We start from the raw sequence: 25,540 nt of genomic DNA on the forward strand, positions 1-25,540 counted from the left end.
AAAAAAAAAAATCTATTGGCAGCAAAATCTACAACGTTTATAGAGTAAAACTCTAAAATTGCTATTAAGAGCAGCAGGGACTCAGGTTATGGTGTTCTCTGAGATGAAGCATCACAGACAGCTACAGGGTCCCTTCCAAAGCTCCAAAACCTGTGTACAAACCTTTCCTTGAGAAATGCCAATGTAAAATATTCCTTAGAGATTATCAGTGTTTCTAGCACTTTTCAATTTTCAAGAAAAACAAAGGAAGGGAGGATTAAAATGCTTGAATGACACTGACTGGAGAGTATCAGCTTCTTTCTCTGGTCTCAGTCAAAGCAGAATTCCCCTCACAAAACCCCCATGTCTGCAGTTTATCTAAGGAACAGCTTCCAGCAGGAGTGGTGGCACATGAAACCCCCACACAGGCACTTCCTCCAGATCCCAGAGAGGTTTGTGCTGACAGCTCAGAATCCCTCACTGCTCACAAAAAGAACTGCCCTGATTTCCTGGCTGTGCTTGACTCCAGACTAAGCAGAACATTTCCCTCTCACAGACTCACACAGCAGTTCCTCGGAGCTGCCTGTGAGCAGTGGGAGCAGCAGTTGCAGTTGCACTCCCCAGGAAGCAGGAGAGAAGGACAGAAGGACAGAAGGCTCAAATCCCTCCCTGGACCAGCAGTTCAGGTGTGCTCCACCTGTGCCAAGGCAGTGCAGGTGGCTTTACTGACTCACTGAAGGTTTCCCAGCTGAAACAGGTGCCAACAGCTACAGGGAAATAAATGCTTTGCTACAGGGAAATAAATGCTTTGCAATGAGAAATGTTATTGCCTCCCTAAGGCTTTGTGCAGAACGGCTTTGGGAATGTGGAAGGCAATACCAAGGCAGGATTTTCCCCACACAGTCATTTTTTCCCCAGTAAATAATCCTGCATTTGCTCCCCTGGAAGCATTGTTTTTTCCACAGGGCTTTAATCCTCCTGCAGCTCCTGAGAGCTGAGCAGTGCCAATGTCCTGAAGGGTGACAGAGGCTTCTTACATTTGCAGCTACTCAGGTAATTCCAGGACATCCTTGTGGCTCAAGGCAGCTCAGGAGGGGTTGGGATACCTGGCAGGAGAGTTTCTGTGCTGATGCGGTGCCTCGTGATCTGCAAATCCCCCTCGCTGTCAGATCCTTCATCCTCCTGGATTTCTATGTCAGAGTCATCATTACCTGGTTAAAAACAAAGCCAGCTGATTAATATCACCCAAAGCAACGCCCAGCCCAGAGCAGCAGCTGGATACAGGAGATAGCAGCAGTTCTACCTTTGCTCAAGCTGAGGAATTGAGAATTCCTGCAGAGAGCACTGGCTCTGCAGGACAGCCCAGGGAATGGCCAATATCCACATCCCAAGGAGAAATCCTTCAGCATGGGAGAGCCAAAGCAGCACTCACTGGAAACAAGAGCCTTGGGACAATCCCAGGCTGTGGCATAAAGGTGCTGTTTAAATGTCCCCTCTGGGCATGAAGAGAAGGTGCTACTTCAGCAAGTGACTGAAAGATAAAACTCTTTGAAAAGCATTTGGGAAGTGTGTGTTTATTATTCTGGTTTTACCCTAACACCAGCAATGTCAAAACACATATCCTTGGACTATTTGCCTTTCATTTAATTCTATATGAGCACAGTTCCACATCCCCAGATGCAGGAATGCAGCTCCAGCCAAACCCAAAATGCTGGAGAGACAGGGAAGCTTCCAAAGACCAGGAACTTCTTCAGATATTTTCATCATCTGCCCTTGTTTCCTTCTCCCCATCCAAAGCAGAGTTGCCAGTCCAGTGCCAGGACAAACCCAACAGGACCTCATGGGAGGACCCAGCACAGCAACATTTGCTGCTGATTATTTAGAGAAAATAGGCAATTCTTTCCCAGGTACATTTAATTACACACATGTCCAAACTGAAAATGGAAATAACTACTTTAATTAGGATTAGTAATGAGCTGACACATCTTGGCAGTATTTAATTATCTGACAATATACAAATATTAGATGTTTTTCCATCCCTTTTTCACTGCAATATTAAGTTAATGAGAAAATAATAATGGCAAGGGAAGTATCTGCCAGCCTGGTAAGATTAAAAGGCTCCAGCAGAGTTAGCTACAATTTCTATTTGCACTTTCTTCTTTGGCAGGTGAGGGAATCACTCACTGCTGTGTGACCTGGATGCTGTTTCTGTTTGCCTGGCATTTAGGAAACTGAGGTTTTGTTCAGCCTGGCATGGGCAAACTCCTTGGGAGGAGCCACGTGGAGCTTAGAAAGGACTGAAGTTTGTGCTCAATATATTAAAGAATAAACTTATCATAACTGTGATGGCTCTTACTTCTACTAAAATGCCCTCATTCTTATTTTGTGGGGTTTTTTTTCCTTCTCACTTGGTTATTTATTTTATTTTTAGCAGCAATTTCTCTCTTTCATGCTTTGTCATTCCTGTTAGGCAGCAGCACTGCCAGGAGCTGAGGATGCTGCAGGGAGCCCACTGATTACTTGGCCAAAGCTTTCCCGTTCCATGCCCATTTGTGCTTCCTGCTCTTGTCTGGGATCTCCTGAGCATGAGCTGCCAGCTGGGCAGGGTTGGGTGGGATATGGGGAAGAAATTCTCCCCTGTGCCTTTAAAAAGCCTGGATTCAAGCCAAATGAGAATAAAAATGCATCACCTGAAATCCCAGCATGTCATGGAATGGTCGGGCTGGGATCAGACCTCAAAGCCCGTTTTGTTCCACCCCTGCCATATCCAGGGACACCTTCCACTGTCCCAGGGTGCCCCAAACCCCGTCCAGCCTGGCCTTGGGCACTGCCAGGGATCCAGGGGCAGCCACAGCTGCTCTGGGCACCCTGTGCCAGGGCCTGCCCACCCTCCCAGGGAACAATTCCTTCCCAATAACCACAGTCCAGCAGTTTTCCTGCTGAGTTGTGACTTTGAAATAAATCCTGTTATGGATCCATGGCACGAGTTTAGGTTTTCCTTGACCAGCCTGGCTGCAATCCTGGAGCACAGAGCCCAGCTCGGAGCATCACTGCAGTGAACTCATGCCAGAGGCTCAGAGAAGTGACAGCTGCAAATTCAGCAATATCAAAGTTCCTGCCTCCAAGCCTCCTGCTCTCTCCTGAAAAGACATGAAGCAGCTTTTTCATTCCCCAAAACCAAATCCACTGCTGCAGTCCAGCCCAAGGGCTGCTATCTCCAAGCCCAGCTCTGCCCATGTACAATCTGAGTGACCAGCTGAGCTGAACTGTGCTGAGCCTAAATCCCAAGGACACAGAACCAGAGCACAGTGCTAAAAAATTATCCAAATACACAAGAGAAAGAGAAGCTGAGTATAGGCTTCCTATCAGGATTAAATTAAACACCAGTCCAGCCCAGTGTGACCTGTCCTAGGCAGGGTTCCACACTCTACACCCTCTGTGCCCAGCTTTCACCAAAATATTCTTGGTATTCATAAGAAATGACAGCTCAGAAAGTTTCATTTAACAACATGCAAAAAGACTTACTGCCCTAGAGGAAGCCACTATCTCTTTTGTGTGTCACTGCACAGACAACTACAATTTTGTAGAGACAAGGAACATTCCTTGTGAAAAAAAACCAGATTTTTCTCAGGATCAGCATAAAGCAATGAAGATAATCAACCACAGCACCACAAATTGCCATGTGCTTGTACATGGAGTACAGAACTCACTGAATGGAGCTGGCTTATGAGATTTATATGGGTTTACATGAGGATTATTGAAATTCTCTCAACAGACTTATTTATTATTATTCAACAATCCATGTGCCCCAATTGAGGCCAAGCTGGCAGCTTCCAGAGGCTTCAGACTGAGGCTTTAAGAAGCTCTTGTATTTTTATTATGAAAAGGTAATCAGCAGAACTAGTCTGTAAATTGTGCTGAGCCCATCTTGCCACTGCTGTGATTACCCCTGCTGCACAGGAAACACTCCAAATATCAGCCTGAGAGAGGATATACTGGGATTTTAAACCCCACTTGCCTTTCATTCCAACATTTCTATTCCATAAATATGGGTTTCAGTCAACTAAATTAGTTTCCTTTAAAGCTGTCCAGACACAAAAAATACACCCTGGTTCCACTGATCTCCAAAGGTGGGATTTTGTTCCTGCTCCCACTGCTCCCAGAAAAAACGCCAGAGCTGATACCTGGACAGATAATACAACATTGAAATGATTTAATTTCTGGTAATTTGCAATGATTGAAGGAAAAGCACCATGACTTAATAACTTAGCAATGATCTCATTGCAGATTTGGTAGTTTGCATCAATATTCAAGTAAAGGTATCCAGGTGTAAAATAAGAAGTTACTGTGGTGAGGATAATGAGCTCAGTGGCCACTGTTTATTGATAAGCTCTGGAATTAGCTGTAAGTGCTGTGCAGTGTGTCCAATTTCATCAGAAAATCACTGCCTTGCAAACACAGGCACTGGCTCCACAGCAATTACTGCACCCAACAGGAGGCTGGTTTTGGTGAGAAAACATCATGAGAATAATCAAATGGGCAACTGACTGACGTTCTGCCCCCCTTAGCCCCCCGAATTATCAGGCTAGCCCAGAGATCTGAGGCTTTGAGGGGAGGCGTATCAGGAGATGGCAAAGATTCCCAAAAGAGGCTCTTACCCTGATATATGTTGGTTCAGCTATCTTTATTCTGTGGTGTACAAGGGAAGAGTGGGGCAAAAGAGCATGAACAGGAAATGTCAGGGGTTTATCTACACTTTGGACAGGGTGGGCTTCCCTGGCTTTCTGCCAACCCCACTGGGGCAGGAAGGAGGGGTCCAGGGTTATCAGAGTCACAGGGGGCCGGGGAAGGGGGCACAGAGTGCCCATGAGCTCACTGTAACAACTGACAGCCACTTGATCCCAAATGAAACCCAGTTAATAAATAGCATGAAATTAGGGAACAGCAAAACCCAAAGGGGGTGGGACTGGGGTTTTTGATGTGCTGAAGGAGACTGAAGCCCAGTGCCCAGTGAAAGCCTCAGCTCTGCTGAACTCATCCTATTGTCACACCAAACCCCCACCACCAGGCTCTGGATCAGCCTGCACACTCCTAAACCCACAGCTCTGCAGTCTGAAGGAAAAGAAAGGCTTGGGTAGAAAAACATCTGGAGGGAAGGTCCTCTGTCCTTAGCACAAACTGAGATCTCATCCCATCTCTAAGAATTCAGCCAGGTACTGAGAGCTACTGAGCAAGGGCCAGATGTGAGTAACTGCTGGGAATTCCATGGAAAACTTGGATGTTCAGGCTGTGCAGCCACAACTGGGCAGTAACAGCAACATACAGCAACAACAAGGTTGCAGAAGTAGCTCTAAGTGCACTTATTTACCTTGCATGGTCATTTTAAAGTCACAGAATTATGGAATAATTTGGGTTGCAAGGGACTTTATCCCACTCCAGCCCTGCCATGGGCAGGGACACCTTCCCCTAACCCAGGCTGCTCCAAGTGCATCCAGCCTGGTCTATCTACAGATCCAAACTCCCAATTTATCAGTGAGGATCATTAACCACTGTCTGGGGAACCAATAGGTGTCAGACACTTGAAATAATTAAAATTAACTCAGAATGACAAGCTCCACTTAAACTGGGATTTGGAGTCTTAGCAGGAGTGAGCAGTTAGGTTATTTTTGGGCCTATTTGATAAAGAGGTCGTATTTGGTGACCAGAACTATTTCTAACAGTCTTACAAGCCAAAAACCCATCCAAGCACTATTAAATTAGGTAATGAATTTGCAATTATCCAACAAGCACCACACAAAGCTCCTGTGGACCAGTTCCAAGTGTCTCTTAAGAAGATGGATGGCCCAGGCACCAGTAAAATAATCCAGGAATCATCCAGGAGTCATCCCTCCAATCCCACAGCTGCTGCAATGGGGCTTTTCTGTCTGCTGGCAGATTTTAAAGCAAGAGCTCTGGAGCAGAAAGGGTGCACCCAGGAGCATCAGTTAAATCCTGTGGTTATTGCTGAGTTAGATTCAAGTAGTGCAGATTTCCAAATGCTGGGGAAATTAATGTTTATTCATTCTACAGACCAAGCAAGAGAATGCACGATGGACTGACTGAAGCAGCACAACAGGAAGTGGCAGAGTCAATGAAAATTTCAGTTTTACAGCAAATACTTCTGTGTATTTAAATTAATCCTGGGCACAACATTGGCCAAAAGAAATAAATATCTTAAAAAATACAAAGCATTTATATTTGATACTTCCAAACCAAAATATTTTACTTTTTAAAAATATAGTTCATATATATTTCTACGAGAAAGGTGGAGAGAGACTTTAGAGAAGGGCCTGGAGTGCCAGGACAACAGGGAATGGCTTCCCACTGCCTGAGGGCAGGGATGGATGGGATATTGGGCATTAGGAATTGTTCCCTGGGAGGGTGGGCAGGCCTGGCACAGGGTGCCCAGAGCAGCTGTGGCTGCCCCTGGATCCCTGGCAGTGCCCAAGGCCAGGCTGGATGGGGCTTGGAGCAACCTGAGACAGTGGAAGGTGTCCCTGCCATGGCAGGGGTGGCACTGGATGAGCTTTAAGGTCCCTTCCAGCTCAAACCACACTGAGATTCTGTGATTCTGCACTGTCTTCTTTTAAACTGGTAAGTCATTGAAGAATGTGAGAAAATGCATTGTAAATAGTGTGTAAAGAAAAAGAAAGACCTGTAAATGCAATATGCTAAAAAGTCTGAAAAAATCTTTCAGTCTAGGAACATCCCAAGTTGTTCCTTATTATTCAAGAAAATTTTTACAATTTTGGATAAACCTGAGGAAATAAATGGAATTTCTGCTGTGGTCAGTGACCTTCCTTGGCCTCTCCTCTCACACAATCCAGTACAAGAGCATCCCACACCTGACAGCAGAGCTATCTCCAGCCTTCCCCCAAGCAGTGTCTGATTCACTGTTTTAAGTGTCACTTTGCCATTAACAAGGAACCAAGCCCTGAGTTTCAGGCAGTTGGCTTTGTTACATGGCACCAGTCCTGGATATGGCACAGGGGCAGCAGATGTGTGAGAAACCCTGCCTGGATCAGCCTCTCTAAGAGCACCTTCTGCCATGCAAAGATTAGAAAATAACCCAGCAACTTCCTCCCTGCTCAGCACAAAAGACATTTTTATATTGCTGCAAATACTTAATTATGTGTATTTTCATCAGGTAGATAATTTTCAGAGCCTGATCTGTAGCAAGAGTTCAAAATCTTTATGTTGTTTAAGAACAGTATTTCAGACAATTTAGTGTTGTTTGTTTTTTTTTTTTTTCAGTGCAGTGGTTTTATAGAGTTGCTCTGTCAGAGAGAAAAGGAAAAATAAATAATAATAAAAAAAAAAAAGAACCAGACTGTTGATCAGTAACAGTAAGCAGTTAAACAGTTTTGCCAGTTTTGTATCAGTACCATAGTCATAGCATGGACTTTTTTTATTCTTAACACAGACCTGCACAACCCAACGTCTGTCCCACAGCTCTCCTCTCCTATATGAGGAACAGGATTTAGCCTTCTCAGCTTGAAACTCAACTGAGAGCTGTCCAAAACTCCTGCAGCTTCATTGCAGAGAGAAACGAAGTGTTAATTTGGAACCCTTCTCACCAAATTAGCAGGGGATAAGGTCAAGGCATGCAGACAATCAGAGAGCTGATCAATGCTCTGGGTATAACAGGCTCACAGGGCAGAGAGAATGCTGTCATCAATTAACGGCAACAAATTCATCACCACCTGCCAGCCCACGCTGTTGGAAAGGCTTCATGAAGTGTTGTGCAGCTCCCAAAGGCACAGTGTTAACAGAGGGAGAGAGGCTGCCCTGTTCCTTCCATGGCACTGAACCTGCTCCTGGCAGGATCTGCCAGGCAGCCCTGGCACAGTGGGAGAAGCAGCCAGCCCTGCTCTGAGCAGAGAAGGAGCTCGTCCCTCCAGCTCCAGAACCTGCTCTGGCAGCAACACCAAGGCAGAGCAGGGCCTGCTTCAACCCCCCTGGTGTCTGCTGGCTTGAACGCCCAGACAACAAAGTCCAAAGTTTCCAAACCAACTGAAGATGGAATGCAACTTTGGATAAAACAACATTGCTTTGTGTGGGGGGCATTACTCAAAAATATTGAAGTTATTTAGCAGGGTCTGAGGTGACAGGGCAAGGAGGGATAGTTTTAAACTGAAGGAAGGTCAATTTAGACAAAAAACTGGGAAGGAATTGTTCCCTGGGAGGGTGGGCAGACCCTGGCACAGGGTACCCAGAGCACTGAGGCTGCTCCTGGATCCCTGGCAGTGCCCAAGGCCAGGATGGATGGGGCTTGGAGCAGCCTGAGACAGTGGAAGGTGATCCTGCCCACAGCAGGGGCTGGAATGGGATGAGCTTTAGCCCCCTTCCCACCCAAAGCAGTCTGGGATTCTATGAAATATTTCTCCCTCTAAAAACCTGCTTCAGAAAGATGTTTCTGATGGTGAAGTCCTTCTTTACTCTTCCGTGTCACTGGCTCCCTCCAGGGCACGTCCTCTCTCAGGAGCAAGCAGCACCCAAAATCCAAACAGCTGAAAGGCTGAATCCTCAGGCAGGCAGCACCTCACAGCATTTCCTCACCGTGCTCACAGCAGGCCTGATAAAAGCACTGCCAGATGCAGCTGCAAATCCCTTGGGATTTGTGGGAATCCAGAGCTTCCCTCTGGCTCCCTGGCTGGATGAATTACAAGCTCTGAGTGTTTGATATAAGTCATAATTAAGTGTGGCACGGGTGCAAAAGTAAAATTTTAGGATTCTAGATGAGGGGTGCAAAGGGGACAAGATGGAGGAAATTGGGTGTGTCTTGTCCTTTTCCTCCTTCTTCATGCCCTCCATGTCTCACTGTGGTGTTGGCATTTTTCTGTTGGTTCAGGCTGGGGACACACTGTCCAACGTAGGTGACAGATATTGGCACGTTCTTGTAAATGCAGCCCAGGGAGTTTCTGGTATTTAATGTTTGTCACATCCCACTGAGGACAGAGCCCCACACGCTGCCCTGCAGGACAGAGCTGGGCAGGGCAGCAGAACATGTTAGAGATAAACAGAATAAACAACCTTGAAACCAGCACAGACCAATTATGGCTTCTGCTTTGGCAACTGGGCAGAAAGACAGAGACTTTCTACAACCTCGGAATCATCAATACCTCAGATTCTGACAGGGAATCCTCTGCATCCCCCAGGTGATGCCTGTTCCTGCTGTGAGCTGCAGGACCAGCCCTGGGGGAGGCTGGGCAGGCAAAGCTGCTCAGAGGTGCTGAGCCCATCCTGCTGCTCTCCCTTTGTTTCCTCTTGTGCCAAATGTGCATTTTCTCTTTGCTGAGGATTAACAGAGCTGATCTGTAAACAAACTGTGCCATAGAGGAACCAACTCCTGCATTCTCAGCAAATCTCTTGGGTTTGAGTTGTTTAAAGGGCAGCATTTAATTAACAACTAGAGGAGGGGGGGTCTGCTCTAACGGGAGAGCCCAGGTTGTCAAGTGTGAACAGAGTGAGGATTTGGGGAACTTTACAACATTGTATTAATTAACTTCTGTGCTCCTGACTGGAAAACAGCCCGGACAGCCAAATTTCCTGTCTCAGCTCCACCCCTGCAGAGTTTCACAGACAAAGACAGGGTGGAGCTGACAGAGATGAGATGATTTGCCAAGGTGATGGGACAGGCAATAAATGAGTCTGCTCTAGAAAGCAGGATCCTGGTGCTCTTCTCACTAGAATAAATGCTAATTATGACAATTAAGTTCTTGAATTAAGATGTATTATGGTAATATTTGAGGTCATTAAAAGTAATAATCACATTCTTAGGTGGCAGTTAAATCAGTTACTAAAAGGCAAAGTTCCTTTTATTTCAGACATGGAAAGTGACAGAAAAGTTTTCCAGCTGAAAATCCACAGGCAGGGACAAAGCAGGGCAGCAAATTTTCATATTATACCTTACACTGCCTATTATTCGTGACTGATGTCCACCTCCTTGTTGAACATTTTTACCCCAAAAACTCTCAGACAGTAGGACTTGGACTTTTTAATGCAAATAAATTCTTGAAATAATTCCACAATCTTGTAATTTACGTTACAAATCCTGTATTTCACTTGGGCAGAAATCAGTGAATTTCCTCTTCCATGAGTTTGCTCTGAAAATTTCAGTCACCAAACTGTGAAGGGCAACTTTTATGTCTTTACTCAGTTTCAGCTGTCATGAACTCTCCCTCTGATCCTGAGAATTAACTTTCCTCCTAGTTTCTCCAAGTATCAAATAAAAATGCACACACTGCAACATTAAATTCCCAGGGGTACTTCATGATCAAGTTCTGGCTGGTGTTTGGCTCAAAATGAGCAGTATCTGGTTTGTGAGCTTTCTACAATCTCAAGAGGTCATTAATCCTTTCCGATCCTAATTAAGAAGTGGCTCAGGAAAAAAAAAAAGAAAAAAAAACCCCAAATTTTAACTGCATTCCCATTTTGCAGGTACATTAAAATGAAACAAATGCAGGGAGGCAAATATGGATCCTATTGAGAAGATTGATGACAGTAGAGAGGATTTTTAGCTGTGAGTTTTCATCTGGGAAAGTTCTGATGTGTCATAAAGAATCACTGTGAACACAGAACCAAGCTGGGGCCAGAAAGGACACTCTGGTTTTGCAGGACACCCCAGCAAGTGTGTGATGAGACACAAACCAGCAGGACCACTCACCTCCATGGAGCATTTGGCTGAGAAGAATCCTCTGTCCAAATCTGCTCTTAAGCCAGCAACCCCCTGGTGCTGGGACCAGTCTGTGTCCCCAGTCAGTCCAGGCAGGGCTGGGAACAGTAAAATAAAGCCTGAACCTGCTCTGGGATTGCCCAGGATTCAGTGGCTGAGTGTGGCCATTCCTCAGCTCTGCAGGGGGAACATTCCCAGGGGAACATTCCACAGGAACATTTCCCTGAGGAACATTCCACAGGAACATTTCACTGCTGCCCTTTAAAATTGCCATTAATTCCACTTGTTCTGCCCCTGTCTGCTGACTCTGGCATCACCCCACATCCCCTTGGAAGTGGACACTTACACATGGAGTAGGCAGCACTTAGCAACTCCTCTGCTACTACAAGAGGTGAAGGAAATCCCACTTACCTCCACTCTTCAGCAGGTGCTGCTCCTCCTCCTTCAGCCTGTTCTGGATCAGACGTAGCATGTTGGCTGCTTCCTGCAAGAGGAGGAGAGAGATGCCTTGGAAAAGCTGCCACAGGGAGAATGGGACTAGAAACTCTCATAAAATTCCCTGTTTTATGGAAAAACAGGTCTGATTTGAAACATGGAGCTTCTGCTTACTTTGTGAGGGCCAGGATGTAAAGCCAGGTCAACCAGTGCACTGAAATTCAACCTTACACCCCCACTGGGTACAGCAGCACTTATCCCATGGAAAATTAAATTTATTGTCTCCATGCCACAGAACATGACTGGTGTTGCTTTGAAAAGCAGACTTTGGTGCTGTTTTCAGCCTACAGTCACCAAAACTGGTTTGTGAAATGACTGCACTTCCTAACACACATCCAAACCAGAAAGAATGCACATCTTCCCAAGCTCCAAACAAAACTGGAGCAAAGAACCCTATCAATGAGCTGGAAAGGTACAGCCATTATTTATTATACCACTCTGGTGCAAAGGAGAACCAACCAAATGAAGGTCAGTGACACTAAAAAGTCCCAGAATGGGACCATTCTAGTCCATTTTTAATAACATTTAGTTTAAATTTGGGTAATGCTAATGGTGAAGAGCAAATTAAACATGATAGAGTAGGTGAGATATGAATGCACAGAATCAGGCATAGCCAGAACCCACAAGAACAGGTGGCAACAGCTGATAGAAGATTTAGGCACAAATTTTGCTAATTTTAGTCTCCAATTCCAGTCAGGCAGAGGAAAGTTAATTAACTGTGGACTGAAATAAGATTTCTCTGAGCCTTTGATTTTTCTATGCAAAATATGATTATAATTAAAAGCACCAGTTGCTCTGATGTGATCAGACCTCCACGCTTGCAGTGCACTTGTGGGAAGGAAATGTGCACTCAGCTGGAATATCCAGGGGACAGAGGGAAGAAAGTAGGAAGAACGTGCAATGTGGAGTGGAGCACAAGCTCTTGAGACTTTCATGTAGAAATGTGTTTCCATAAGTATGGAAGCTGAGAAAGGAACCTCCAAAGCCCACCCAGCATATGAGGAAGTTGCTGGAAATTCAGGCCTGGGGACAGACTGGAATGGTCCAACAAAACTGGGCATAAATATCTGTCCTGGGAATTGAAATTGATGCTGGAAAAATTTGCAGGGAAGATGTTTCCAAGTGGAAGTGATGTGTCACCTGCAGCTGGTGAGAAACACAGCTTAGTGCCTCTCTCAAGGAAACAAATCCTGATCCAAAAATCTGCTTTGGACAGTCACACAAACTGCTCTACAAACTCTCAGTGCTAGCAGAAACAGGAATATTGTTAATGGATGCTTGGGACCAAAGGAAGAACCATGAGAAACTGAGGTGTGACAATGTCCAGGGGGATAAAACAGAAAGGTCAGGATGCCAAATCCCATGGAATGAGACTCTGCAGCAGGAACTTGTCAGAATCTGTGGTATTGATGATTCTGAGATTGTAGAAAGTCTCTGTCTGTCAGCCCCCTGCCAAAGCAGAAGCCATAATTGGTCTGTGCTGGTTTCAAGGTTGTTTATTCTGTTTATCTCTAACATGTTCTGCTGCCCTGCCCAGCTCTGTCCTGCAGGGCAGCGTGTGGGGCTCTGCCCTCAGTGGGATGTGACAAACATTAAATACCAGAAACTCCCTGGGCTGCATTTACAAGAACGTGCCAATATCTGTCACCTACGTTGGACAGTGTGTGCCCAGCCTGAACCAACAGAAAAATGCCAACCCCACAGTGAAACATGGAGGGCATGAAGAAGGAGAAAAAGGACAAGGCACACCCAATTTCCTCCTCTTGTCCCCTTTGGACCCCTAATCTAGAAACCTAAAATTTTACTTTTGCACCCGTGCCACAATTAATTATGACTTATATCAAACACTCAGAGCTTGTAATTCATGCTGTAAGATTGAAAACTCTTTTCCATGGACAGAGATCACAGCCAGTGTCTCTGGGGCTCTGTCCAGGGGGTTCCTGAGCCCTGCCAGGGTCCCAGGGAGCCAGAGGGAAGCCCTGGATTCCCACACAAATGGCATCAACAGGACCACTGCAATCCCCAAACTGATGGGTGCATTCTGCAGGGAAAAGCTAATTCCTGCAGAAACAAGGCAGGGAACACAGGCATGTAACTCATTTCATGTAGACTCAGAACCTTTGAAATACTCTGTGCAGGAAATTGCTCTTCTTTATGATTTCCTTCTTCATGATTAACACTCTCCACCCCCTCAGTGCCAGCAAAGTCTTTTCAATAATAAAGAAAATTGAAATGTGTGTGGACCTGAGGCAACTCAAGCTAACAGTGTTTCTTTTGGTCATTCCAAAGCCTCCCTCTGCATCAGTAAGTCCCAATATTTCCTCACTGAGCCTCACAATTGCTGTCTTATTTTCCCTTACCTCTTCCTCACAGCCAGCCCTAAGGTTTAAATATGGCCAGTGATTTAAATAAGCCCCTGCTCTGTCCCTAGGACAAATGAATACATGAGGAGTCACCCCCACCTGAATCCCAACCCCACTGGCTGCTGCAGACCTCACAGTGCATACATATGGCAAAAAAAGGAAAAACCAGGATAAAAAGAAAAGGACATTTCCCAAATGTCAGGGAGACAAATTCATAAGCCAAGAAGCACGTTTAGAATGTTCACACAGCAGTGATATAATCAGCACAGACATAATCACTGCCTGGCACTGCAATTCCAGGCACACACCACGACAGCCGAAGGTGGCAATTCCAATTTAGACAAATAAGCAGCTCCCCTGCCCTGCCTCCCTGCTCCTTCCCTTCTCCCACTCCCAGCTCTGAGAAAAGCATTTGTGCAGTGACACAAAAGGAACCTGCTGCAAACTAACCCAGCAAAACAAAATTAAGGCAGGCAAGTTCTCCAGCTCAGCTCAGTTCAGCATGTGCCTACCCAAGGTCCTGACTGGAGGATGGGATGCTGTACCTGTGGGGGAAACAGCAGGGTTAGGAAGATGGGGTTTATGAACTTACACTGTGAGAGAAATGAAGGCTAAAAGAATGTTTACCCATACAAATGAGCCACTTTTCCCCTTCCTCCAGCCTTTCACTTGTGCTGCTGCCTGCAGCTCAGTTGATCTCATTGCAATCCAGCCCAGACACTTAACTGGCAGGAGAAATGTAGTTTTTCTGCTGGCTTAGGTTTCTGAATAACTTGATGCACAGCCGGTCCAATGCCACTGTCAGCCCAAGGGACCTGCTGAGCCTGTGCATCCTCCCTTCCAAAGCAGCCCCTGGCCCCATCCCTGCCACATCCTGCAGAAGCTCATCAAAAACTGCAGCAACAGAAAATGTTTTAAAAGGGCAGCTCCAAACCAGTCAGAGCCATGAGAGCATCAGTGAACTGCTGGTTGCTGTCCTTAGCAAGTGACATCCTCAAAGAGGGGGCAGAAGGCAGAAGGAATGGCAATTCAAAAATCTAGAAAGTAAACAGAATTTATCACTTAATGTTTTAAAGCTTTTGAGTGCCTGCAGTCATCAAAGCTGTATTTTTGGGCCTGAGCAGCTGCCACCTTCCATGGTGACACCACCTTAGCAGATGTGATTTATGGCAGCCCAGCCGAGCCCAGCCCGTGCTGATCAGAGCTGTGTTTCTGTTTGAGGCTGTGTGTGATGCAGGCTCCTGGGCTGTGGCAGGGCACAGGAGCTGGGGTGATGGACAGGAACACTGCAGGTGCTCCTGGAACACAGGGGTTGTACCAGGGCCAGGGCTACTCAAGTGTCACATTTCCCTGCAGTGACAGGGTGACAGCTCCACGAAAACAGAGATGTGTTCCTGTGCTCATCACAGGGAACAGCCTGAGTGCCCTGGGATGCTGGATAGGAAGGAGCCACTATTTAACCCCTGTTCAGTCTCTGCAGTAACCAAAGAGCAGGAGCTGCAGCAGGCAAACCCTGTCTGGATCATCCTCTGCATGTGAATTTTATCAAATGAAGTGGCAGCTCCCACTGGGGAATCACAATGTCAGATCAACACAATGTAAGTACCAATTAACACAAAATCCAAACAAACCTGCCCCTTCAGAGACTCCCAGGGCTTTCAGGGTACCAGGGATTACTGGGGCTGAAAATCCTGCTTTAGGGACAGACAGATGGAAATTCTCCTTCTCTGCCTCCATACATTAATGCAGCCTCTCCTGGGTGTAAATCTGCCCAAAGGAGTATTTTTTGCCAATAGCTGATGGAATTGGGCAGCAAGGCAGGGCTGACACTGAGACCCCCTGAATAACCCTGACTCCAAGGGACCTTCCAAAATCCCAGCCCAACCTCCTGCTCCAAGAAGGACCAGCAATGGGATCAGATCCCAGCACTCAGGGCTGGAGCTTTTTGGGTCCTAAAGATCTCCAAGAGACAGACTGATCAACCTGCCTGGACACCCTGTTCCACTGGCTGAGAGGCCAAAGGGTGCAGAAGTTTCCTCCCAGCAGGTCAGAATGACTTTTCCTTTTTCCTAATGACCTGTCCCTGCTCTCAGCACAAGGGTGTCCTTACTCACCAGTGATGTCCCCACTCTCCATGCAGGCCCTTGGTGACACACAGAGCCCACACAGACAAGAGCAGCAGAAATGCAGAGCCTTTCTGGTGACACACAAAGGCTTCTAAATCAAATAAGTTTCACCTATTTTTACAATGAACTGGGGTTTTTTCATGCCCATTTTCTGTTATTACAGAAATGTTACCTGCCCAGCATACAAGAGAAATATTTTTTGTTGGAATGACACAATTTGGAGTTGGAATGATTTGAGTTGGAATTCAGATACTGTGCATCTCAGTCTTCTTCAACTGGCACAGCAAATGATTTTCCAGTTGACACCTCACTATGAAAGTCTTTGCAATAAATGGTGTCAGAATGTTGCAATATGCTCTGATCTATTGCTCTCTGCACAAGTAAGACAGTTTTGAGTTCCAGTGTGCAGGCTCTGGACTGGGAGGGGTGGTTGGGATGATTTTGCTTTCAAACAGAGGCCATGGAGAACATTCCCCAGCAGGACATCCACAGACAAGTTGCTCTGCCACTGACTCAGTGGTTGCCTCAAGGTCAGTGAACCAGGATTTAGATAAGCCACATGACTGACCCGACTGCCAGTCCCTCATCCCTGTCCTTTATGATGGATCTGATGCTCCTGAGTTTTTGGGTTAAGACATAACATCCAGCTGGAATTCATGAGAAATCATGAGACTGAAGACAACTCTGCCCCTGCAGATTGCAAAGCACCAAGTCTGACAGTTCAAAAGCAGGAAGAATAAAAATGATACAGTATCTGACCATTTAAAACAGTTCAGCTTTTTCTTTTTCTTTTTTTTTTTTTTATATTTTAGCTAACCTCAAGAGTTTTTATTGTTTTTTTAAAAAAACACCAACAAGATTTTTAATATAAAGAATTTGTGCCCTGCAGCCAGCTGGCAGACACAATTATCACTAAACAGAAAGGAAAGGGAAAGGAGTGGGTGAAACAGCAAGGGAATAAGCACAAAAGCACAGGACAACAACTGGAGCTCACTGACTTTCTGCATTTGGATCAAACACTTCAATTTCTGCCTTAGCTATTCCTTCTGTTCTCAGACACTCTCCCAATTCCAGAAAATCTCCGTCTAATGTTTTCATCTTAGCAAGGGAAAACAATGTTTTCTTCTGTTTTTTTCTGGAATGATTTACAGTGCTCCCACTGCTCAGGAGTACCCTTGGAGGAAAGAAACCAATTTGCTGCTGGATTGAAGGGCTCAGCTCACCTTGACTTCATCTGGGCAGCTGCTCCCTGCTTGGAGACAGAACAAAGCACCTGAGATCAGCTCCTGCCACACAGCTGGTTTTGGTAAGAGTGGCCACTCTTTCAGCAGGAGGGAGATAAAGGATGAGGAGCCTGATGAGAATGTGACAGCTCTCAATGACAGGAAATCTGCCAAAGCCAACAGGGAAGGGACTAAAGTTCATGGAAACAGGAGGTACCAACCCACCTGGAGCTGCTCTTTCAGAGCAGAGATGATGTTTCCTGGATGCTCCACTACTGTTAAACACCTCCCCTAAAATTCATGTTCTGAATGGGAACATGGCTCTAGTTATGTTTGACCAGACCTGACTGCAGTGCTGTAGGGTTTGTTTCTTTTTATTCTGTTGAGGAATGGTGGGAGAGAGACAATGGGGCAGAAGAACCTTCACCATCAGGCTTGCTCAGCTGTGAAAAGGCTTTGAATGAGGTCTGGCAGGGAATGATGGTGATGATGATGATGATGCTGACAAGAAACAGGGCACTGTGAACAGGCTCTGGAATGTTCCTTGTGAAGGCAAAACAAGTGGGAGCCCATCTCATGTGCCTGAACACAAGTGAGTCCATTGTAGGGAACAAAGGAGGAGGAATCAGAGTGTGCACAGCTGTGATCCCACAGGGATTGCAGAAATATGGTGTCTTCTAATAAATTGTGGCACACCAGCTCCAGCACTGACATTTATCAAAATAACCAATTAGACCTGTTAAATCACTACTAAAGGGCACTTGCATCAAGAGGAGTCATAAAGACACCTCAGAAGTTCCTTGAAAGGTTCCTTTTTTCAAGGACAAATATGTTAATTAATGGAGCATCTTTCATGCCAGCAAGAAAATCATGGGAAAAGCACATATGCTTTCCAATGTGAGGCCAATGTTTTGTCAAGGAAAGCTATAAGAGTAAAACAAAAAAATCTAGCATGGTCTTTCATAGAATCACAAAATCATTAAGGTTAGAAAATACTTCTGAGATCAAGGGTTTTTTTTTGCCAACCATGTCCCCAAGTGCCACATGCACTTGTTTTTTGAATGCTTCCAAGGATGGTGCCACCACTGCATGTCCCCATGCCTCTCTGTGAAGAAATTTTCCTTGATATTCAACCTGAACCTCCCCTGGCACAGCTTGAGGCTGTTTCCCTTCATCCTACTGCCAGCAATGATGACTTTGTTTTGGGGGAAAGTCTTTAAGAAGGAAAACTTCTATCAGGGATGTGTGGGAAAGGTGCCCAGCAGAGCCTTCACATAGGGTCACACGAGTAGCAGAAGGCAGAGCCAGGAAAAGCTCTCAGTGACACCAACTCAGGCTGCACAGAGCCAAACAGTGAAATGCATTCAAAACCAACCCACAGCAACTGTTTTATAATCAGTTAATCAGATTGGTTTAACATTTCTCACACACTTCTTCCTAAAGCTCCCAGAATTACTTGGCACGTCCTGACTTCATCCAGCTCCAGGCCTGCAATACCCATGGATGAAGTGGAGTTGGAAGGGAACAGCACACTCCATAACCTGGACATCAACACCTTCCCTCTGGGAACCCAACAGCAGATTATTCAGGGTGAGGAATGGCAGTTTGGTAATTGTTTGTTCTCTGTGGGATGTGTTTGCTGACCTGGGTCAGCTCATGCTCTGTGTGAACTCTTTTTGCCTCTCTCTAAGCTTTCCCCTCGTATCTTCACACACTAAATGAGTAATTTACTCATTTAATCCAGTAATTGTCCCCTGGCACGATTCTGGAGTGACTTTTGATGTAATATAAAACGTTTCTGCAGGTTTTACTGTGCACAGTACATGTTTTCCATTGGAATGATCAAACACTACACAGCTGGCCCCAAGAGGCTGCAGAGGGAGGCTTTGGGGACTGGACTGAATAAAGTCTGATGTCACAGCTGACCTTGCTTGGGACAGAATGAATGTGCCAGTCAGCGACCAAGAAAGCAAGTTTAAAAGTGATTTAGTTGACTAGTTTTCTATTTAAAAAAAACCCAAAAGACAACAAGCAAAACGCAGCTCAAAACTTTCCACCTCAAATACTTCTCTGCCCTGCTGTGCTGTGCTGGTTTCCAGGCCAGGTTGGAGTGCCCTGGGCTGGTGAGGGTGTCCTTGCCCATAGTCCTGGATGAGCTCCAAGGTCCCTCCCAACCCAAACCATTCTGTGATGTCAGAAATCCTCCTGACGCATCCAGGAACCACAGGTCAGAGCCAAGGGAGCAGAACATCCAAGGAAACAGCACTGAGCCCTCTGCTGAGGATTTGTGTGAGTACCCATGGCAGGGCACAGCTCAGGAGGACTGTGCAGACACAGGAGACAGAAGGATTGGGAAGGCACTGGGAGAGGCTGAATGAGACCAAGGCAGGGCACAGGCCTTTAAATCATCTGCCAGCACTCAGAGAAATCTAAACAGAACTAAGGAAAGAAGCTAAAAAAGAGATCCAGACGAACATTTTCTGCCCAGAATTTTCCAGTCAAAATACTTTCATACAGGAAGCTTCAAGTCAGCAATAACACAGACAAATTCATTACTACCTGAAATAACATGACAGAAGATGGACTTTATCCTGTGTATCAGATGTATTCTGTATTCAGCATTACATACAATGCAAATTCCTCCTAATGACAACTCTCCATCTCTCCTATTTGCTTTTGTGGAAGGGATGAATTCTAATGACTCAATAACAGCTCATTGAACATTCCCTTCATGGATTACATCTTTATTGTAGTGAGCCTACAAGTGATACTGTTTGGATGTGCAATTTATTTGAATTAATGTACAATTCTGGGGTCAGTTTGCAGTGCCTGAAGAAATCATCCAAATTAACACTGATTGCAAGCTGGGAGGCACAGCAGTGTTTTGTTCAGCACCACAGAGCAGTCACTGCCTCATCCCTGCCAGACTCCAACTCCTGAATTCTCTCTGCCTGTGGCACAAAGCTCAAGTGTTCGAGGGGGTCAGGACTGCTCATGCTTTTCAAGGAGAGTGTTTACCATATTAAAGGGCAGCTGTTGTTGGTGAACTTGAGGGTTCCAGGAACTGATAATGGACTCTGCCTTCTATCTTGAGATAATTAGCTCAATACAGCTCCCATTTCTCACTGCAAGAGCGTCTTCAAGAGGGGGCTGATGAACACTTCAGTTTATTCCTGATCTCCCACCCAAATGAAGCGGCAGCACCATCAAGCCTCTCTCTAACTTGTCAGAGCCCAAGCACAGAAACCACAGACCTTTTTCTTCAGCTTGAAGACATTTGCACTCCTCCTTCCTGCTCCCCAGGACAATGCTCTACCTACTCCTAAAATGACTGGAATAAAACTATTTTCAGACATCTCCTTGAGGTGGGCTGGAGAAGGAAGTGCAGGTGAATAATGATGCAGACAAACCTAATTAGCAAGGGGGTGACAAGCATTGCTTCTAGGACTGCTCATCCATCAGGTTCAGATTCTTTAACACAAAAGAGCAGGTAAATAATTTCTGGGCACCCAGCAATGGACAATACCAGCAGGTTTCACCTCACACATCCTGCTTCTCTGGTCTCCACAGCTCTGCTCTCCTCCATGGAATAGCAGGGACACAGAGAGCTCCACCCCAGTTTATGGATTAAAAACTAGAGCTGGTTTAAACACCATGGCTGGGCAGGAACTGTGATGCAGGATGCACTCTGGAGTTTCCCAGCAGAAGGTGGCCACCAGCAGGTATTTCCAGGGAATGTGGCACTGCCAAGGGGACTCAGACCCTGCTTTACAGGGCAGGCTCCTCCTCAGTCCTCTCACAGAAGGAACAAAGCCTGAGGAGGAGACTCAGACTCACAGCTCTCCAGGTCAGAAAATTTAAAAAAACCAGGGGAGTCTCACAATGTAATGTCCTACAATGGAAGTTTCCATTGATTTTGGAACCACATCACACTCAAGTTAAATCCAAATGGGAATGGAACTGGATTTCCAACAAAATAAATATGATCCCAGCCCCCAGGCAGAAAGGTGTGCAGATTGTCCTGGGATTTCTTACTTTCCTTGGTCCTGATGTTTGACCCTGCTGCAAAGCTGCTGAAATGCAGAGTTGGGCCCGTGGGTTACCCCAACATCAGAATCCTCTCCAAAGGATCCCAGAGCTCTGGGAGGAGAAGGCAGGGACTGCACAGGGCAGTGACTGCCCCTGCCAGCCCCTGCCAAGGCTGCTGCCAGGACATTTATCTCAGAGGGCCACCTTTCCCACGTGCACAGTGTTCCACTTCCACGTCTCACAGAACTCTGAGGAATTGCTCTTGCACAGCCAGAACACTGAGAATTATCTTCCTATTTAAAGACTCAGACCTCACTGTTTTGCACATGATCAGATTATGCATGTTTATGCAAATCAAAATGCCACTCTCACAGCTCCACTAAGTACCTGCAGCAGAGCATAAACCTCCCCAATTTCCTGTACATCATTTTAACACTATCTACTTATGTCATTTGGTGCAAAACACCAAGCATTAGTCTTAAATTAAGAGTTATTTTAGCTTTTTTCTTTCAACCTGTTTAAATGTTACTTAATAATTTAAATGTTGATCTCTGGGGAAAAATATAATTTGATCTTCTTGATCAGTGTTGTTTCAAGTAATCGGATTGTCTCCTATTCTGAGTGAATTTCAAGTGATTTCTGTTACATAATTCAGACATCTAAACTCTTTGTAAATATTCAAAAGGAAAATGCAAGGAAGGCAGGAAGACCATAATATGAGCGACACATTTATTCATCTTCTTCCCAAATGAAGCTGGATAAAGAGAAGATTTAAAACCTACAAGGCAGCACTTTGGAATGCACTGGGGACTGTTCTCATGCATTCTTCTCCACTGGAGTCACTGCACAAAAATTCAGTGGGAAAAGTTAAGAACTGAATTTATTTGAGATCAGATAGTTCTGATTTCTCTTTGTGACAGTCATCCATGGATTTCCAAGCCATGCTGTCAGGGAGAGCTGGCACATCTCATCCTTCACAGAAACAGCTGCTGTCATGACAAACTCACCCTGGCTGCAAAACTCAGCAGATCCTCTCTGTGCTCCTTCCCTGAGTGCAGAGTGTTTAATTTATAAAAGAATTATCACAGATTTATAACAGCGGCAAAAAACAACCAGACTGAGCAACCTTTACAGGGGGTTCATATCCAACAACAGCATCAAGCCCTGAGGTACAAGGAACCTCTTCACCCTTTAGGGGCTCCTGGAGGCAGAATATTAATTTTTCCATTGCTCAGAAAAGCCTGTAAGTGATTAGGGACTCAATAATTTCTTGTTTAATCTCTAGCTCTGTGCTAAAATGAGCTCTGGAGTGTGTCAGACATGAAGAACTTGAAGCTGTGAGTCAAATGGCCCCAAATCTGGGATCCTAAGGCAAGTTTGTCACCCACCTGGCACATCAGATATCCAGATGATTCCTATGAAAACACAGATCTTTGAGCACTGAGAGGTGATCTGACTGAGATAATTGAACTGATCTCAATTGTTTGCACTTCCCAAAAAGTTCTCCCACAGCTTTAATGGGAGAGAGTATCAACAGAGCCCCAGGAGCAGGCAGGCATGACCTGCCTCAGTGCAGTTGCCATGGTATTGGCAGGGGACTGCAGAATTTTACTTCAGTGGAATAAATACACACAGAACCTTTTCATCTTCCCTAATGCACTCTCCACATGCCCTCCCACCTTCTATCTCCAGCTTCTCCTTTCTGTGATCATCATTCCTCAGCCAATAATTTATTTTGTCATTTTCTCTTACGCTCCACTGCCCCTTCTCGTTCTTTGCATTCCCTTCCCCCTGCTCTAATTTTTCAACATTTCTTCACTGGTTTCTGTGTCTCAGTGCACCAATACTGTTACCCTTGCACACTGAACAAAATACCAAAATAGAAGCAACCAATAATTCAGCAGCCTGTGCTGACTTACATCTGATATTCCACACAGCCCAGCAATGCTGGACCAGGAGTGCACTCCTGGGACCTGTAAAATGTTTAAAGCAGTCATAATTCAAATGCACATTAATTAGAAGATTAAAGACTGTAACCAGCTGCTCTTCATGTTAACCTTGTGCTGGCTATTGCAGCAAACAGCTGCCACAGTGGGAATGGTGAATTTAGTAGTTAAGAGGGACAGTTCAGTGCAAAAAAGCACAGAACCAAGGGGCACCTCAGAGTGGAGCTGAACTCTGATTTCCTATTTATTGCTATGGGCTTATTCAGAAGCTCTGCTAAAAAGAGTTTAATGAAAAGGGCATTTTTGGGGAGGGCAGGTTGCAAAGGGTAGGTCATAACACAGTCTGTTTATTTGGAATTGCATGATTAATCATGAAGGACTGTTTACTGATAATCCATAGACTCAATCATGGAATGGTTTGGCTTGGAAGGGACCTTAAAGCTCATCCCATTCCAGCCCCTGCCATGGCCAATGGCACCTTCCACTGTCCCAGGCTGCTCCAAGCCCCAGTGTCCAACCTGCCCTTGGACATCTGCAGGGATCCAGGGGCAGCCACAGCTGCTCTGGCACCCTGTGCCAGGGCCTGCCCACCCTGCCAGGGAACAATTCCTTCCCAATATCCCATCTAAACCTCTCCTCCTTCACTTTGAAGCCATTCCCCCTTGTTCTATCTCTACACGCCCTTGGACACTCCATAATGATGAAAAGAAAAGCAGTTTAATCAATCCCAAATCAAAGATAAAAGACTGATTGGCTAAGAACATCCTCATCCCTGTGTCCACCACTTCATGGCACTCCTCAGCTGAGATTACACACCAACAGCACAAAAACAGTCTGAAAATACCTTAGGAGAAAGCAGCTGAAGAGGAAAGTACTTCTGGGATGTCCTCTGAGAAGCACAAGAAAGAATAAGTACATTCTCTCCAGGGAAAAGGCAAATGCTGAAGAAAATTGCCAAGTTATTCTGGCATTACATAAGCTAATTCCAAAACCACCTTTTTGAACTGTATTAGCCTGTGCTGTCCTTTAAAAAGAGAGGCATTCATTTATAATCCAGAGAGAATTTCAGCCCCCAAATCTGAAAAACCTCTGAAAATTGGGTTTTTTAGAACAGCCAAAGTTCTAATAGCTTCTGTGTCTAAACACCCAAAACTATTTCATCTTAGAAACAGGGTAAAAATTAATTAACTGTGCTGAATCTTTTTACAAAAGAGAAAAGTAAGACCCAATCTTTGAGGAGACACAGCTCACAAATCCCTACCTTGGCACAGAACTGGAGGAAGATGGATTAATTCCATGAACAGCACCAAGAAACAGAAGGAAAATAAAAGAGGTAAAGGAGGCAAAGGAAACTGTAAAGACAGAAGGCCCTTGGTTAAAGTTCCTTGGATCCATGAGTAAGTTGTGCATGACAGCTGTCAATAAGTGTGAGATACTCACTGGAAAGACAAGTCATGTGTGGACTTCTGCCTTTTCCAGCTGATAATGGCCAAATAATTGTGCATTTTTCATATATTTAAGCAGGCTCCCACATCAGACAAGCAGGTAGGTGCCCAGCAGAAATTACTTCATCACCAATAAACTGCTGGGCTCAGCCTCAACACGAGCCTGTCAGTTCTTTTAACACAGATTTCTCAGCCCAGTGCCTGGCAGGAGCCTCCCAGTGATCACAGCCCAACCACTGCTCCCTGTGACTGACACAGGCAGGCAAAGCCTCAGGAAGCTCAGGACAACACCAGGAGCCACACGGGGCTGGACAATCACAGCATGGGAAAAACACCTCAAAAATGTACACAACCACCAGCTGTGGAGGGGCTGGAATGCCTCAGCTGCTTAGTGGCACTAAATTAAAATCTTTAAATCACTGCTAATTAGGAGCTGCACTCTGGCCCAGGCTGGTGGCTGTGGATACCCAACCACTCTGAGTCCAACTGCAGCACAGATCAGGCTCATTATTCAGCAGCAGCATCAGGCTCTCAATCAGAACAGAAACTCCTAAAAATGTGGATGAAATCCAGGAGAGGGGGCCCAGGAACCAGAGCTCAGAACAGCACAGGGAGTGCTGGATTAATCTAATTACTCTGCTGATGCTTTTTGCTGGCATGCTCTTTAGCAAATACACAACAATGATAAAAGAATTGCCTCATGCTGCTACTGCAGAAGTTAATTAAGATTTGTTTGGTGGAACAAAAGACAAATCAGGGTTGGGGAAAAAAATCAACATAATTTTCAGTGTTTCTGACAGCTGGAGTGAGTGTGTTTTAAAATAGATTAAATGTAATTATCCTTGTTATTTTTTCCTCTGTTGATGCTGAAAATGACACAAGATTATAAACTGTAGAACAACAAGCAAAGCATTGCTTTGGAGCAGAATGTTCTCTTTTTTTAAAAGCATGTAATAACCCACAATTCTGCTTCACCATAAAGTAGCCAAAGTGTGGAAGTACCACCTGAAAAGCAGATCAAGACTGAAAGAAGTGAGAGACACATCCTTGTGTTCCAGGGTGGCCAGAGATTAACCCAAAATGGATTAAACAGTGCATCTCCTCACTGGTTTAGAAGTGCACTAGCAAGTCTCTTGGTTTAGTTGGGACTCAGATTAGAATCATGGAATGATTTGGGTTGGAAGGGAACTTAAAACTCATCCCATTCCATTCCCTGCCAT

At 45.3% G+C, this 25,540-nt stretch overlaps 2 protein-coding genes across 4 annotated transcripts in view; one reads left to right on the forward strand and one right to left on the reverse strand.

Annotated features, from left to right (window-relative positions):
- The window catches only part of NLRC3 (NLR family CARD domain containing 3), a 29,145-nt gene extending 27,980 nt beyond the window's left edge, over window positions 1-1,165 (forward strand). The window contains exon 18 of the mRNA XM_085592483.1: window positions 1,025-1,165. Coding sequence (XP_085448609.1) covers window positions 1,025-1,109 — 85 coding nt within the window. The 3' untranslated portion in view covers window positions 1,110-1,165. The remainder of the gene's footprint in view (window positions 1-1,024) is intronic.
- The window catches only part of IFT38 (intraflagellar transport 38), a 57,143-nt gene that overhangs the window by 9,255 nt on the left and 22,348 nt on the right, over window positions 1-25,540 (reverse strand). For all 3 annotated transcript variants that reach the window (XM_021540789.3, XM_021540788.3, XM_085592487.1), the window contains exons 9-10: window positions 11,105-11,177; window positions 1,086-1,190 (exon numbers count right to left, since the gene is read on the reverse strand). In XM_021540789.3, coding sequence (XP_021396464.2) covers window positions 1,086-1,190; window positions 11,105-11,177 — 178 coding nt within the window. The remainder of the gene's footprint in view (window positions 1-1,085; window positions 1,191-11,104; window positions 11,178-25,540) is intronic.

The sequence above is a fragment of the Lonchura striata genome, chromosome 14 (genome assembly GCF_050655825.1).
Source record: "Lonchura striata isolate lonStrDom1 chromosome 14, ASM5065582v1, whole genome shotgun sequence".
NCBI lineage: Eukaryota > Metazoa > Chordata > Aves > Passeriformes > Estrildidae > Lonchura > Lonchura striata.